The 14,514-nt window shown below is 44.2% G+C and overlaps 1 protein-coding gene across 3 annotated transcripts in view; it reads left to right on the top strand.

The window, feature by feature from the left end:
- Window positions 1–14,514, top strand: part of LOC123757495 (uncharacterized) — a 49,774-nt gene that overhangs the window by 18,131 nt on the left and 17,129 nt on the right. For all 3 annotated transcript variants that reach the window (XM_069329454.1, XM_069329453.1, XM_069329452.1), the window contains 5 exons: window positions 2,861–3,032; window positions 5,903–6,306; window positions 10,332–10,415; window positions 10,738–10,880; window positions 11,274–11,412. In XM_069329454.1, coding sequence (XP_069185555.1) covers window positions 2,861–3,032; window positions 5,903–6,306; window positions 10,332–10,415; window positions 10,738–10,880; window positions 11,274–11,412 — 942 coding nt within the window. The remainder of the gene's footprint in view (window positions 1–2,860; window positions 3,033–5,902; window positions 6,307–10,331; window positions 10,416–10,737; window positions 10,881–11,273; window positions 11,413–14,514) is intronic.

Raw genomic sequence — 14,514 nt, 5'->3', positions numbered from 1 at the left:
AAAAATCATTCCTACGGGGTCATCCCTACTACTGGCAGTCTGGGTGGCCGCAGCAATGGTGGTGAAAGTAATCTTCATTGATGATGTGTCGGTGCTGCAGAACTCTAGGTTGAATACATCCAGGTTCGGATTTTTGTCCTCAATATTGTCCATGATATTATGTTGCGGTCGGTCAGCGATCCACTGACTGGTCCTGCTGGTATAGTTCTTACGGCTAGGAACTGACGTGGGAAGTGAGGATGTAGGTGGTGCTCCTTGCAAAGTATGGCATCGTTGGTCAAGAGTTTTTCTAGCTCTTCCTCACATGAAAAGAAGATCACTATACCATCACCTTCCTGACTAATGTCAGTGGGTGCGATGCCGGCCACGTCCTTCAGGACCTTCAGAATATCTATCGCTTTTCCCAAACGCATGACCGTGAAAGAGTGGGGGGGGGTGGTAGCTCTAACCTTTAGACGTTTGTGTCCACCCACTCAAGGGGTCGCATTGTGTCCACCCTCTCAAGGGGTCACAGTGTGTGTGTCAGTAACCTACTTGGAATGTTGCTGTTGTTTTAGATTCAGCTACTCAGAACAAAAAAATTCTAAGTAGCACGGGCTATGGTGAGCCTGTACACCCATACTTGGAAGGTATCTTTAGTTTATATATTACAATTAAAAAGAGGTGTTCCACTCTCTGCCATCCCGGCCTCCTAAGGTTTCCCACCGTCAAGGAACTGTCATACTGAAGTACCCTTAAAATTAACTAAAACCAAAAAATTGTTATTTACTTAGCTAAACGAACTAGAGGGTTCAGTTCCTGAACCGATTATGTGCCTCTGTAATCCTTTACACCACCGCCCACTGGATGGGTATGGGGTGCATAATAAAGAAAGAAATTGAACTTATCCTAATCTATCAGCGAACCTAAAACAGAAAACGGGACAGTATGTCAGTTTGGCGAGCCACTACCATTTTCTAGTACGACAATTTTTGGCCTTAGGGAGAGTATACGTCAAAATGTGACGCTCTATTAGGACGGGTTGCATCACTAGAGGTAAAATATAAAAAAGTAGGCACTAAGCCGGGAAGACTATATGTTGCATGCATTAGGAACCTGTCCTACATGTCAGTGAGTGGCTCAAACATGTAAAAATTTAATTTCCACACTTTATCTCTCAGAGTTCTAGTTTTACAAGAAAACTTCAGCTTATCAACAAAATCAGTGATCAGCCCTTTGCAAAGTTTGATTGTGAATATGTTGGCGAGCGGATCAACAAAATCCGAGATACGGACATGATATATCAGTTTCCTTCTTGATCTTAGAGCTGAAGCACTCTCTCTGCTCGTCCTTGAGTTCAACAACTCTCTCGACAACATTTCCTCGACATAACCCCTGAACCTCTGAGTGACACAAGAGTGTGTCGTGATCAGTCTAAATCTGAACACACAAGTCAAAATATTCTAGTATTTGGAGCACTTTACGAATATGATCATCTTTACTGTGTTATCAATCACTTTAGCAAGCAGCGTCTTAGAAGTTATAAGGCCTCCCTGTGCATCATGAAGTGTTCATGTTCAGCCTTACTCTTAACAGTTTTCATTCCTGTTTTAAATGCTGACAGACTGCCTAGCGTGGCAAGGGCTCCATCTGTTGTGCAACCATATAAATTATACCACTGTAGTCCCTCTGCATCGAAGAAAGAATTAGCTTGTTCAAAAATATCTGCAGCTGAAGCTTCGAAGGGCTGACAACAAAAGAAACTCTTTCTTAAGATCATCGTCTTTATGCATCTCGTGAATGCTAACAACTGAGCACAATTAGTTACGTTTGTGGTTTCATCCAACTGGATAGTATATGTACCTAAGAGCTTTTTTTTTGCAGAAATATTCCTACGTGAGCTCTAAGTCTCTGGCTGACCCACTAAGTGATACTCGTTTCTTTTTTTGTCTTATTTACGTGGAGAATGAGTATTTATGACTTGTATGTTCGCTTCAGTTAGATTATGCTCCATATGTTTAACAACTTCTTCTGCTCTGTTGAATCTTAGTTGAAATCTTATTTGGTCTGTATCTGTGCACTGTGTTAGATAATGTTCCAGTGGTCTGTCGGGCATTTCTCCACAGTGCTGACATTTCCTTTCATCGTCCGGAACCTGTAAGCCTATTACCCATGCACATGGGTATCCAAGCCTGATGCGATGTAAGTGCACCTAAGAGCTGTTATCATCTCAGAAAAACCTGGTCTTTAATATCTATGAATATATCAGATATGCGTCACTGACAGTGTTAGTGCCGAAATGCATGGTGATATCACACATTCAGATATCACAGTCCAAATATGAGAACAGGACTAGGCATACGTCTCTCATAGCACCCCCCCCCTCCCCGGGCGCACCTCCAGCTTGAAACCTCTAGCTCTGACCTACAGTAGGATCAACCTCCAATATAATAATAAAATATTACTTATAGCACACTATCATGACTTTTTTCACAATTTTGTTTGTTTTCATTCATACGAGTCCTGATATTTTAAAAGCATTTGTGTGAATTTGTAAATTTACCCCTCAAAATAACTTATTCATTTTTTTCTAAACGATTCCTGTGACAATCAAATTCGTCTTGATGAATTCATATACAATTCTTTAAGCTTTCTTTGTTCTCTAGACATTAAAAGGGTGGCAAATGAGTAGCGAGAGGCGCAGTCTTCCCGGGTGAGAGGCGCTCGTCTCCACGACATAACATTCTCAACTTCCGTCTGACACCACATGTGCTTGTCCGGAGAATTGTATACCTGATTAAAATAATTAATAATATTTAGTGTTTCACCACTACATTATAATCAGGACTACGACTAATATCACCACTATGACTAATATCAGGATCGTTGGTGGGCGAAGAGGAGACGGTGATGAAGGTGGCGGTGGATCACCAGTGGGCAGCAAGCACCAGGGGAAGCACCTACACCACTACAATAAGTGGGCAGGGGGCCGGCGGTGAGGTAACCCACCTGCTCAACCTCACCACCACGCACTCTCCTCACCAACACCACAAGTGCGTCATCACACTATTTGTTCACCTACTCACTATCACAAGTGCGTGTCACTGTCAGTCAGGTTAAGCACCGTCTGGTGTGGCCAGTTTCTGGATGGGTGAGCTTTCAGGCAGCCTTCTATGTGGAAAATAACTCAACTTTATTGCAATTGTCCCTCCCATTGGCTTTTGACGAGAGTTTGTGCCACAAACAGGCTATTCTGGCGCCGTTGGGTAAAGGTAGAGAAAAGTGAGCAGCTTTAAGTTAGAGAGAAGTCTCAAGTCTAGCTTAGATCCGACATGTGTCATTTAAGGAGACATATCTTCAGTTCAATTATAAATAAACAAAGCCTGTAAATAACTATAAATTCTAGTATATTTGTAATCACTTTACGTTTTGTTAACACAACAGACTTTCACCCCTTGTAACACGTGAGCAGGTGTCCTGTGTTCCTATATGAGAGACCAGGTGATGATGATGATATAAAGATTAAGCCACCCAAAAGGTGGCACGGGCATGAATAGCTCTTAAGTGGAGGCTCTTTGGAACCATTACCAGTACCAATAGCTGATACCGTAGATCTGTGGATGGATGTAGTTTTCATGGTTGCTCGCAGTTTATTTGTCCGCAGGAGAGTTGGTTGCCAGGTTACAGTTTAATGTGCAAGGCGACAATTTATATATGAACAGAACAACCTCGGTAGCTTGGTACCATCAGGATCGTCGTCCTTTTCGAGGAATTGCATTTGTCCGTCTGAGAATTTGCGGTGGAATTTTGGGTTCCGGTATTCTTCAGTATGGTGAGGTCAGTGTAGGAGTTCATGGTGTTGGTGTAGACATACATGGGGTGCGGGAATTTGTTTTGGCTGATTATCTTGTTACATTTCTAGGCCAATTTTCGTCTGGTGTGTGCGCGTTGCCATTGAACTCGCTGGGCGGAATGAAGAGCTCATGGTCAATACTTTTGTCTTCGTCGTCGGTCGCAAGGCCATTCTCGTCGATGTCGGTGGTCGCTCTGGAGAGCCTCCTGGTGTTGGTTATGGGAATTACGGGTGGTGCATCGTCGTCTTTTGGATGTGATTTCTTCGTTGGCACGGGCAGCCAGGGTGGGTGGCGTCCCTGTTACCGGACTGGTTGTGGGGCCTGTTGCGGGGTCGGACGCCAGGCCGGCCGCAGGTGGAGGTGCTGGAAGGTCACATGGTACCGTCACCGTCGGTAGTCCATTTGCGGTGAGCAGCCGGTTGATTGTGGACGTATAGGTTGACGTCGTTGCCCGCCAATTTGTCGGCGAGATGTAGAAGTACAGGTAGGAGGGTGTTGGTGGTGGTAACTGCAGGCTTGGGTGGTGGTAGTAAGGGTTGCAGAGGTGAGCTCGGAGGCGAGGGACCAGGCGGTGGTGAGGTAGCAGCAGCTTCCCCAGGTGTGGTCTTGGGCAAGGCCAGGAAAGCGGAAAAGGCGCGTTGGCTACCTCTCGTGAGATGGGGGTAGTGGTTGGCGTCATCTTTGTCATTTCCTCCTGCTGGTGGAGACAGTCAGGTGAAACTGCAGTGTGTGGGAAGTTGCTGAGTAGGCAGCGTCGGTGTCAGGATGTACAGGCTGTGTAGTGGTGCTCCTGGGCGCAGGTACTGCATTTCTGCACTTGCTCGGTGCGTTTCCTGGTGTAGTGGGAGTACCCGTAGCACTGGCAAAGATCCGTGTATCGTTCCTTGGTCACTTGGGCAGGTGGAATCCAGATTCCGGCGCACTTAAGTCCGTGTTCCATGGTGTGGGTCGCTGCGATGGTCGTGCGACCATCATTCAGTCACCTTTAGTGTTGGTCTGCGGGGTCGTCGGAGTTGGTGGTGGTCCTGGCCACTACCGCGGTCAGCGTCAGGTTCAGGACATTGATGCTGGCGAGGATGTCGTCATCGCTGCTGGCGGAGATCCACTCGCTAATGTGTCTGGCAAACACTGTCCTATCCGCCAGGTAGCGTTCGTGGAGTGAGGGGTTAGGCCTGCATCTAGCAGGCCTAACCCTCGTGCTGAGGATTGGGCCTCAACCTTTTGTTGAGGATTAGGCTTATCCAACACAGGCCTAATCCTCGTGATGAGGATTAGGCTAATTCAACACAGGCCCAATCCTCGTGTTGAGGTGGCTAATAGCTTCTCTAAGTCGTTGTCTCTGGAGAAGAGAAGGTGAACACCTGCTCTGGTCTCCAGGATGTCAGTCGGTGTCTTGTGTTCCTATATGAGAGGTCAGGTGTCCTGTGTTCCTATATTAGTTAGCTGTCCAGATAACTATATTACCTGAAGCACTGAAGGAGGTATTCTTGTTTACAGGCGACTTTCTAACACGTCTTAATTCTTATTATGTAACTTGATGAGGTTTCTGAAGACTTGTGTTTGTGAGGAAAGGTGCCGGGGGCAGAGGTGGGAGTGACTGTTTGTTATGCTACTGATATACTATTATTTATGGCAAAAAGATTATTAAACTTATCGTGGTCCCCCCCACCCCTCCTTTTAGGCTAGGGCAAGACTATCTACACGGTCACCCATCCAGTTGTGCCAACGCCGTCCACTGTGCTATGCTTAATTTTTGCCGAAATATAATAAAAAGGGAGAGTGAGAATTTGTCATTTTGTTATGAAAAACTTGCTAGTTCTATGCATGATGGGTTTTCTATTTATGTGTAAAATTTATATTATTAATAATATTTGTTTAATAATATTAAAAAGTATGATTAGTAACAACTTTGGATTTGGGCTTGGTGAAAAATTATCCCACAATTTATTTTGAGAGTTTTGAGAGCGGCACGACTGAGTGGAGAGTTTAGCTGTGGCGTGGATACAAGTAATTCCCTCTCTCCCTGATCCATCCTGGCTGTACATAGTTATTGGTATGTAACTCTCCAGGAGCTGGCGGCGGGAGCTTCACCTGGTGCCGCTACACTTGATCCTGGAGACTGAGGTCACCGCAAGAACCGAGGAGAGTAGCCAGAAAACAGAGATTGTGGCAGAGCTGAGGAACTCAGCAACAGGAGCAAGAGCCAAGTTCGTGAGCGTGGAGGTGAGCGTCGTGGGGGCCGAGGAGCCCGCCTGTGACAAGGAAGGATACAAGGTCAAGAGCAGTCCTGGAGGTGCGATGTGTCGGCCACAACACCACTCAAAGGAAGAGGGCGATCTTCACGATACAGTCATGGAATCTTCATCTGTGAGAGGCACTCCAGGAGCACCAGAGCCAGAGAAGGAGACGCAGACAATTACACAAGAACTCACCAGCGATGTACTCAATTTGAAGTCTAACCTGTCAGTTCATGGTGAGAATTTCAACGTTTACAAAAACAAAGATTCACTAATTTCTACTAAAAAATATTTTGACTACTGCTTGTTATTTATTTTCACACTTACCAGTAATTTTGAACAGAAGCTGCGCATACTAAGCAGCTCCTATTTATATCCACGCAAAGTTATCCACATATGTCTAACCTACGCTTGAAACACTCAAACGATTCCACCTCTATTATGTCACCCGGTAATCTGTTCCACAAACCAACAACCATGTTTCCATGACAGTATTTACCCAGCTCTTCCCTAAATCTAAACTTATTCAATTTATCTCTACTGTTGCATGTTCTATTTTGTGTTCTATTAATAAGGTATTAATACCTTATTAATATCCCTTTGTTATGCCCTGTCGTCGACGTGAACACTGGAGTCATGTCACTCCTCAAGCTTGGGGCGCTCCGCTCACAACAGCTCCCACTTTATATATACTCTTTGTTTCCTTTGATATACATATGCCCATTATTTTATATAACTGATTTAGACGCGGGACTGACCAGTAACTCTAGCAACTTTGCAGATGATTAAAATGGACACCAAATAAATTTAGAAAAGCATAAACAATTGGCACATATGATTTACATAAACTTCTCAAATGGACGAAAAATTGGTAGATGCAGTTTAATCATGATAAATATAATGGACTAATTGGATACGAGCATAACAAGGAAATTTACAACTCTGAGTTTAAGAAAGATACAGACGTCATGATTAGTAAGAATCTTAAGCCAAAAACTCAAACAATAAATTTTAAAAGTAAGGCAAATAGAATACTGGCATTCATATTAAATAAATAAATAAATAAATAAATAATATATATATATATAATATAATATAATATAATGTTTTTCTTCACTAGAGGTCATTTAAAGGAAGGTGACATGCCAGACAACCTATGAAGAAGCAACCAACACAACACCTGTACACTATCAGATTGTTTTACAGGAACTTTTTTCCACGGCTTATAAAATGGAGGAAGGAGTTCTGAAAGACTTTGATCACGTGGTGGTACAGTTGACTAAGGCGCGTCTGGGAACATCCCGTGCGTAAGTTCGAACCCTCATTAAGGCCCTTCTGGATTTGTTCTTCTGAAAGACATTATTGATAGGAAAGTTATCCCCCCAGACACCAATCAGAAGATACAATTATCATTATATTACAAAAATAAGAAGACTGCCTACTTATTTATGAAGAACTCTCCAGACACCAAGCAGAGCTCCTTAAAAGAGACCAACGTCGTCTATGCCTTCACGTGCCCACTTGGAGACTGTCAGCCCTAAAGACTTCAGTATATAGACAAGACAACAACGTTTCTCTCTCTAGGTGATTAACAATGCACAAGCAACAGGAGCATATAATCTCCTCACACAACCAGACCATCACCAGAGACATCTTAACAAGCAACACTGAAATAATCGACAGGTATAACGACAACACAAGACAACACATCAAAAGATCAAGACCAGCAATCAACAACCAGTTAACACATAATTACATTCTACCCACTCAAGACCCCGAGCCAACACAGAGACAAGATCAAATGACCCTGCCTTAGGTACGCAAGCAGCCACAAGAACATAAGCTGCCCATGATGATACATTTAATACCCTATCAATATCCCCTATGTTATGCCTTCATCCACTTGCTCTTTACTACCTCACCCAAAGATAATATAAGCCAGAGCCAAATATGGTAAACCTACTCTAAATCTTTGCTCCAGGCATTGTTATCCTGCCTGTACAGAGATAATATACAGTAGTAGGCATCCATCAGTCTCAGGAGACTGGAGTTGCACTCTGGTTGTCAGTCTGGAGTGGCCTCTCCAGGGCGCAAAGCCAGGGTAGGTTGATATGGAGGTGAAGCTGTTACCCATGCAGCAGGTCCCCCCCCCCCTCTCCACGGCGCCGAAAGTCTCCAGTGGAAAGGCAAACGCTAATACGACTGGTTCCAACTCAGTCGCAGGAACTGTGAGCTCCGGAGTTTACCTCAAAGTTGGTGAAAGAAGGCACTGGGACTCCAAACCCGGAGACCACCGTGGTCGGGGCCGGAGAAGAACCGCCCCAGCAAGGGCAAGAACGACCCCAGCCTCCTGAAGCAGAGCCTGGGGCCGCACGAGCCCCAGGAGGTGGACGTCCCGGTCCCGCACCTACGGGTACCAGACAAGAGATCGTCACAGCCCTCTTTCACCTGCGGCCGGCCTGCTTCATGACCCAGCAGAAGGAAGAGTGATTATAATTAATCATTAATAATAAAATTAATTATTAGTTATATTATTATAATAATAATAATATAATTAATTAATAATTATTATATGCAACTTATCACAGAAATTCTACATATAGGAAAAGAAGCACACACTCTAGGGCTGTCAATCACCCTAAATTGGGTACCAAGTCACATTGGCATAGATGGTAATGAAAAGGCAGACTCGCCAGCAAAAACTGCCACTACTCTACCTGTTGTACAGGTTCAAATACCTACAAGTTTTTCAGATTAAGGAACAAATCAAGAAGAAAAAACTCGACTAACTGGGGCGCCTGACAGCTGAGTGGACAGCGCTTCGGATTCGTAGTCCTGAGGTTCCGGGTTCAATTCCCGGTGGAGGTGGAGACAAATGGGCAAAATGTTTCTTTCGCCCTGATGCCCTGTTACCTAGCAGTAAAATAGGTACCTGGGTGTTAGACAGCTGCTTCCTGTGGTGCGTAACAAAAAGGAGGCCTGGTCGAGGACCGGGCCACGGGGACGCTAAGCCCCGAAATCATCTCAAGATGACCTCAAGATCTCAAGAAGATAACTATCAAAAGTCGCCAGAGAGCCAAAGTAGCAGAAGAAAAACCCGCTGCAATGTGGTACGAACAAGCCACTGGGTACTCCTCTTTCAAGCCTGGCAAAAAGATAAACCAGAGACATTATTGTAGCCATATACAGACTCAGACTTGGTTACAAGTGCTGCTGGGAGGTATTAAACCCAACAGTTAAAGAGTGTCATATCTGTGGGATCAGATGCAGAGGCGCACTGTTTACTGGAATGTGAAGCAACTGTAGTCCTGCGCATCAAACTCAACATTCATCCAATGAGAGCAACTGCATTAGATGCAAAATCCACAGTGACTACAATGGTTAGAAAATCAGTTGAAGAATTGGACACACTAGTGAACAATGCATCTATATCCGCCACCAAGATAATGTTATTAAAACAAGCCAGAAACCAGTGTGCTAAAACAGAAAAGAAAACAAAACAGGAGAAAAGGAGGAAACCCCACCTCCATTTAAAACTTTGACTAAATCTAAAACATCACCAACAACATGGTAAACTTGTCTTTGAGAATGTAAAGTGACCTTGCAAAACGCATCCCTAGGCATCAGACCAAAATAAAAAGTGTGAAAATAAACTTTGGAGAGTTAATTTTTCAACTTCCCTCGACAGTGAAGAAAAGTTTCCTCCTGACCACTAGCTCACCTCCGTCGTCCTCTCACACCCTGTCTCCATGTCTAGCCATAATGACAATATTGTTGAGCGTGAGTGTCAGGCTGTCACTGGCGAGGCCTAACTAATCTGTACTCTGGTACCGGGTCTTTGGCCTCTGCCTAATGAAAATTAAATAGATATCATCACAATGTTATAGAGGTCATCCGTTATATATATACTCTAAGGAAAAGTAACAGTCCCAAGTTCGACTGTCATTAGTCAATGATAGTTAAGATAGTTTCATGACCAATTTGTCTTAAAAGTTCACGACTGGTTATCAATCATCATCCATTCAAAATAGCTTGATACTCCTTCCTATTTAACTCGTTTACAAATACTAGCTCCAGATCCTTGAACTGGTTGAACTGGTAGACATTTTTGTGGTCATGTGTGGACCTGGTCAATAAATATAAAAATATTTGTCCATGTCCTCCTCTTGGCGTGATGGTGGTGCCCCTTCACCAGCTTAACCGCCCCCCCCCCTCACCACGTACTGCGCGCTCTGCTGACTCTTACCTGGTCTCCCCGCAGCCACGCCTACAGGAGGGCACATAGTAAGGATTCGCCAGGCTGCTCAAACGCCTTTATGTCCTCCGCTAGGCTGGTCACTAAACCGTAAGTTTTATGTGTTATATTGTAATTAATGGTGGCAAATGAATTTGTGAAGAAAGGGTGGTGGGGAGTTACGGGGGGAGGGGGGGGGAAATTGGATGAATAGAGATATTATACTGATCTTTGTTATGTTTGCTTGAATAATATTTGATAATATTGTCTCTTGCTATTTGCAGTATTCCGACTTAGTTCTTATAGTGTACATGCTAATTAACTACAATGTTTTAATATAAACTAATACCTCCGATGTTTTACTAAAGCGTATACATATATTGAGATACGTTCCCGGTGCCCATTCTCACCAATGTTTTTTTCCAAACTACAGAAATATTCAACTTGTCACGTGAGCTGTCCGGGTGGGAGTACGTGGTGAGCCAGTGGGGCTGGGGCAACATGGTCGTCAGGGCTGAGTTTGGCGCCTCGCCTCTACAGTGGTACCAGAAGATCTTCGCCTTCTCCCTAGACCAGGTAATCTCTAACATTCAGAACCTACTGGTTTGTTATACTTACCTTCAGCAGAGAGAGAGTGCTCCGACGTAATAGTGGCACTCGAGATATGGTCGTTAAGTTCTTACGATCACTTGGGCTGCCATGTCTGTGAAACTATAGAAATAAACCGTTAGAAATACATCATTAAGGTTATCAAGAACTGGTTAATGCTTTAATTGTTGTTAATAATATTTAGTTGTAGCCAGCTGCAGCTACATGTTATTAATAATAGGCAGTCCTCATGTGTCTAAGTATCCCTAGTTTTATCATTTAAAATTATGTATAATATAAATGTTACCTTTTGCTGCTTGATTTGCCAAGCGAAGAGAAATTCCTTGTTTTGATGAGTAAGAGTTGTGTTGTGTGGGGCAGGCGGCGCCCCTACCCTCCACCCACCTAGTGCTGGACTTCCGTGACTCCACCAAGTTCTTGGTGAGGGTGAGGTGGCCCACCCTGGCCGCTGGCCTCACCACCTCCCTCACCCTCCTGGACCACCGCTACACCCTGCAAGGTAGTTATTATTTCTATCTCGTTTTCTCTGTTTAAGATAATATACAATGAGAAAGTTCACTGGGGATGTGAGGCGATGCGAACCCGCGACCAAGACAATGCCAGCCGCATACTCCACCACCGTACCACCATAACCTGTCTAACCATGGAACCAGATTTTCTACTGAAATCACAAAAAGTCTGGAGGCCCATCCTGAAGCCAGTCCAAGTGTTTACATATGACCCACCAGCCCGTCCTCCAAACGAAGACCCAAAAGTGATTCCATGCACCCGCCAAACCCGCCGTTTGTGAATGAAAAACGGTTTACACACGACTCGCAACTGATTTCGTTCGAACACTTCCAGAACAAGTGCTTCACTGACGAATTTTATTCGAACCACAACGCTGTAAACCAGCCCGTCCTCCAAACAAAGATCCAAAAGTGATTCCATGCACCCGCCAAACCCCAGCTGTTTATGAATGAAAAGCGGTTTACACACGACTCACAACTGCTAACGTTCGAACATATCCGGAACAAGTGTTTCACTGACGAATTTTGTTCGAATCGCAACGCTCTAAATGCTTCACCTACGTACTACAAATACAAATAATCGCCAACAGAACCTAAACACCTAACCTAACCTATCCTATGCCTATATATACACAATATGCTAATATATTATAATATTAATTTATACTTGAGAAAATTTCTGTTTTGAATGAACATTATGTTAAAATTTATGAATGCGTCTGTGGGGTTGACCGCTGAATGTAATGGACTTGAGTCGAGGACGGGTTTGACCCACAAGCGCTTGGGTGAAGGGCAGGGTGCTCCTACACCGTACTTCACACACACACACACACACACACACACACACACACACACACACACACACACACACACACACACACACACACACACACACACACAATCTACCTCACAAGGCCTCACAAGGCCTCACAAGGCCTCACAAGGGGAAGTAAGGAAGTGTTTACTAGAGTTGGACGTGACGAAGGCTATAGGCCCAGATGGAATCTCCCCTTGGGTTCTAAAGGAAGGAGCAAGAGAACTGAGCCTACCACTCTCCATAGTGTATAACAAATCACTGGCAACAGGGGAACTGCCAGATATTTGGAAAGCAGCTAACGTAGTCCCAATATACAAGAAAGGGGATAGACAGGAGGCACTGAACTACAGGCCAGTGTCCCTAACCTGCATACCATGCAAGCTGATGGAGAAGATTGTGCGAAAAAAACTAGTGGAGCATCTGGAGCGAAGGAACTTTGTAACACAGCATCAACATGGGTTCAGGGATGGCAGGTCCTGCCTCACAGGGTTACTTGAATTCTACGACCAGGCAACAAAAATAAGGCAAGAAAGAGAAGGGTGGGCAGACTGCATATTTTTGGATTGTCAGAAAGCCTTTGATACAGTACCACACAAGAGGCTAGTGCGAAAGTTGGAGATGCAGGCTGGAGTGAGAGGGAAGGTACTCCAGTGGATAGAGGAATACCTAAGCAACAGGAGACAACGAGTCTGTGTGAGGGGTGAGGCCTCAGATTAGCGAGACGTCACAAGTGGAGTCCCGCAGGGGTCAGTCCTTGGACCTATACTGTTTCTGGTATATGTAAATGATCTCCCAGAGGGTATAGATTCGTTCCTCTCAATGTTTGCCGACGATGCAAAAATTATGAGGAGGATTGAAACAGAGGATGATAGTAGGAGGCTACAAGATGACCTGGATAGACTGAGTGAATGGTCCAACAAATGGCTATTGAAGTTCAACCCGAGTAAATGCAAAGTAATGAAACTAGGCAGTGGAAACAGGAGGCCAGGCACAGGATACAGAATAGGAGATGAAGTACTTAATGAAACAGACAGAGAGAAAGATCTAGGAGTTGATATCACACCAAACCTGTCTCCTGAAGCCCACATAAAGAGAATAACGTCTGCGGCATATGCGAGGCTGGCTAACATCAGAACGGCGTTCAGGAACCTGTGTAAGGAATCATTCAGAATCTTGTACACCACATATGTAAGACCAATCCTGGAGTATGCGGCCCCAGCATGGAGCCCGTACCTTGTCAAGCACAAGACGAAGCTGGAAAAAGTCCAAAGGTATGCTACTAGACTAGTCCCAGAACTAAGAGGCATGAGTTATGAGGAAAGGCTGCGGGAAATGCACCTCACGACACTGGAAGACAGAAGAGTAAGGGGGGACATGATCACAACCTACAAAATCCTCAGGGGAATCGACCGGGTAAACAAGGATGAACTATTCAACACTGGTGGGACGCGAACAAGGGGACACAGGTGGAAGCTGAGTACCCAAATGAGCCACAGAGACGTTAGAAAGAACTTTTTCAGTGTCAGAGTAGTTAGTAAATGGAATGCATTAGGAAGTGATGTGGTGGAGGCTGACTCCATACACAGTTTCAAATGTAGATATGATAGAGCCCAATAGGCTCAGGAATCTGTACACCAGTTGATTGACGGTTGAGAGGCGGGACCAAAGAGCCAGAGCTCAACCCCCGCAAGCACAATTAGGTGAGTTAGGTGAGTACACACACACAGATATTGGAGGGGTGACAGGTAAGCTTCTAACATGGATGAAAAATTTTCTGACTGATAGAAAAATGAGGGCAGTAATCAGAGGCAATGTATCGGAATGGAGAAATGTCAAAAGTGGAGTACCACAGGGTTCAGTTCTTGCACCAGTGATGTTTATTATCTGCATAAATGATCTACCAGATAGAATACAGAATTATTTGAACATGTTTGCTGATGATGCTAAGATAATAGGAAGGATAAGAAATTTAGATGATTGTCATGCCCTTCAAGAAGACCTGGACAAAATAAGTATATGGAGCACCACTTGGCAAATGGAATTTAATGTTAATAAATGCCATGTTATGGAATGTGGAATAGGAGAACATAGACCCCACACAACCTATATATTATGTGAGAAATCTTTAAAGAATTCTGATAAAGAAAGAGATCTAGGGGTGGTTCTAGATAGAAAACTATCACCTGAGGACCACATAAAGAATATTGTGCAAGGAGCCTATGCTATGCTTTCTAACTTCAGAATTGCTTTTAAATACATGGATGGCGATATACTA

This window comes from Procambarus clarkii, chromosome 22 (genome assembly GCF_040958095.1).
Source record: "Procambarus clarkii isolate CNS0578487 chromosome 22, FALCON_Pclarkii_2.0, whole genome shotgun sequence".
Classification (NCBI taxonomy): Eukaryota; Metazoa; Arthropoda; class Malacostraca; order Decapoda; family Cambaridae; genus Procambarus; species Procambarus clarkii.
This window is presented reverse-complemented; position numbering and strand designations above follow the sequence as displayed.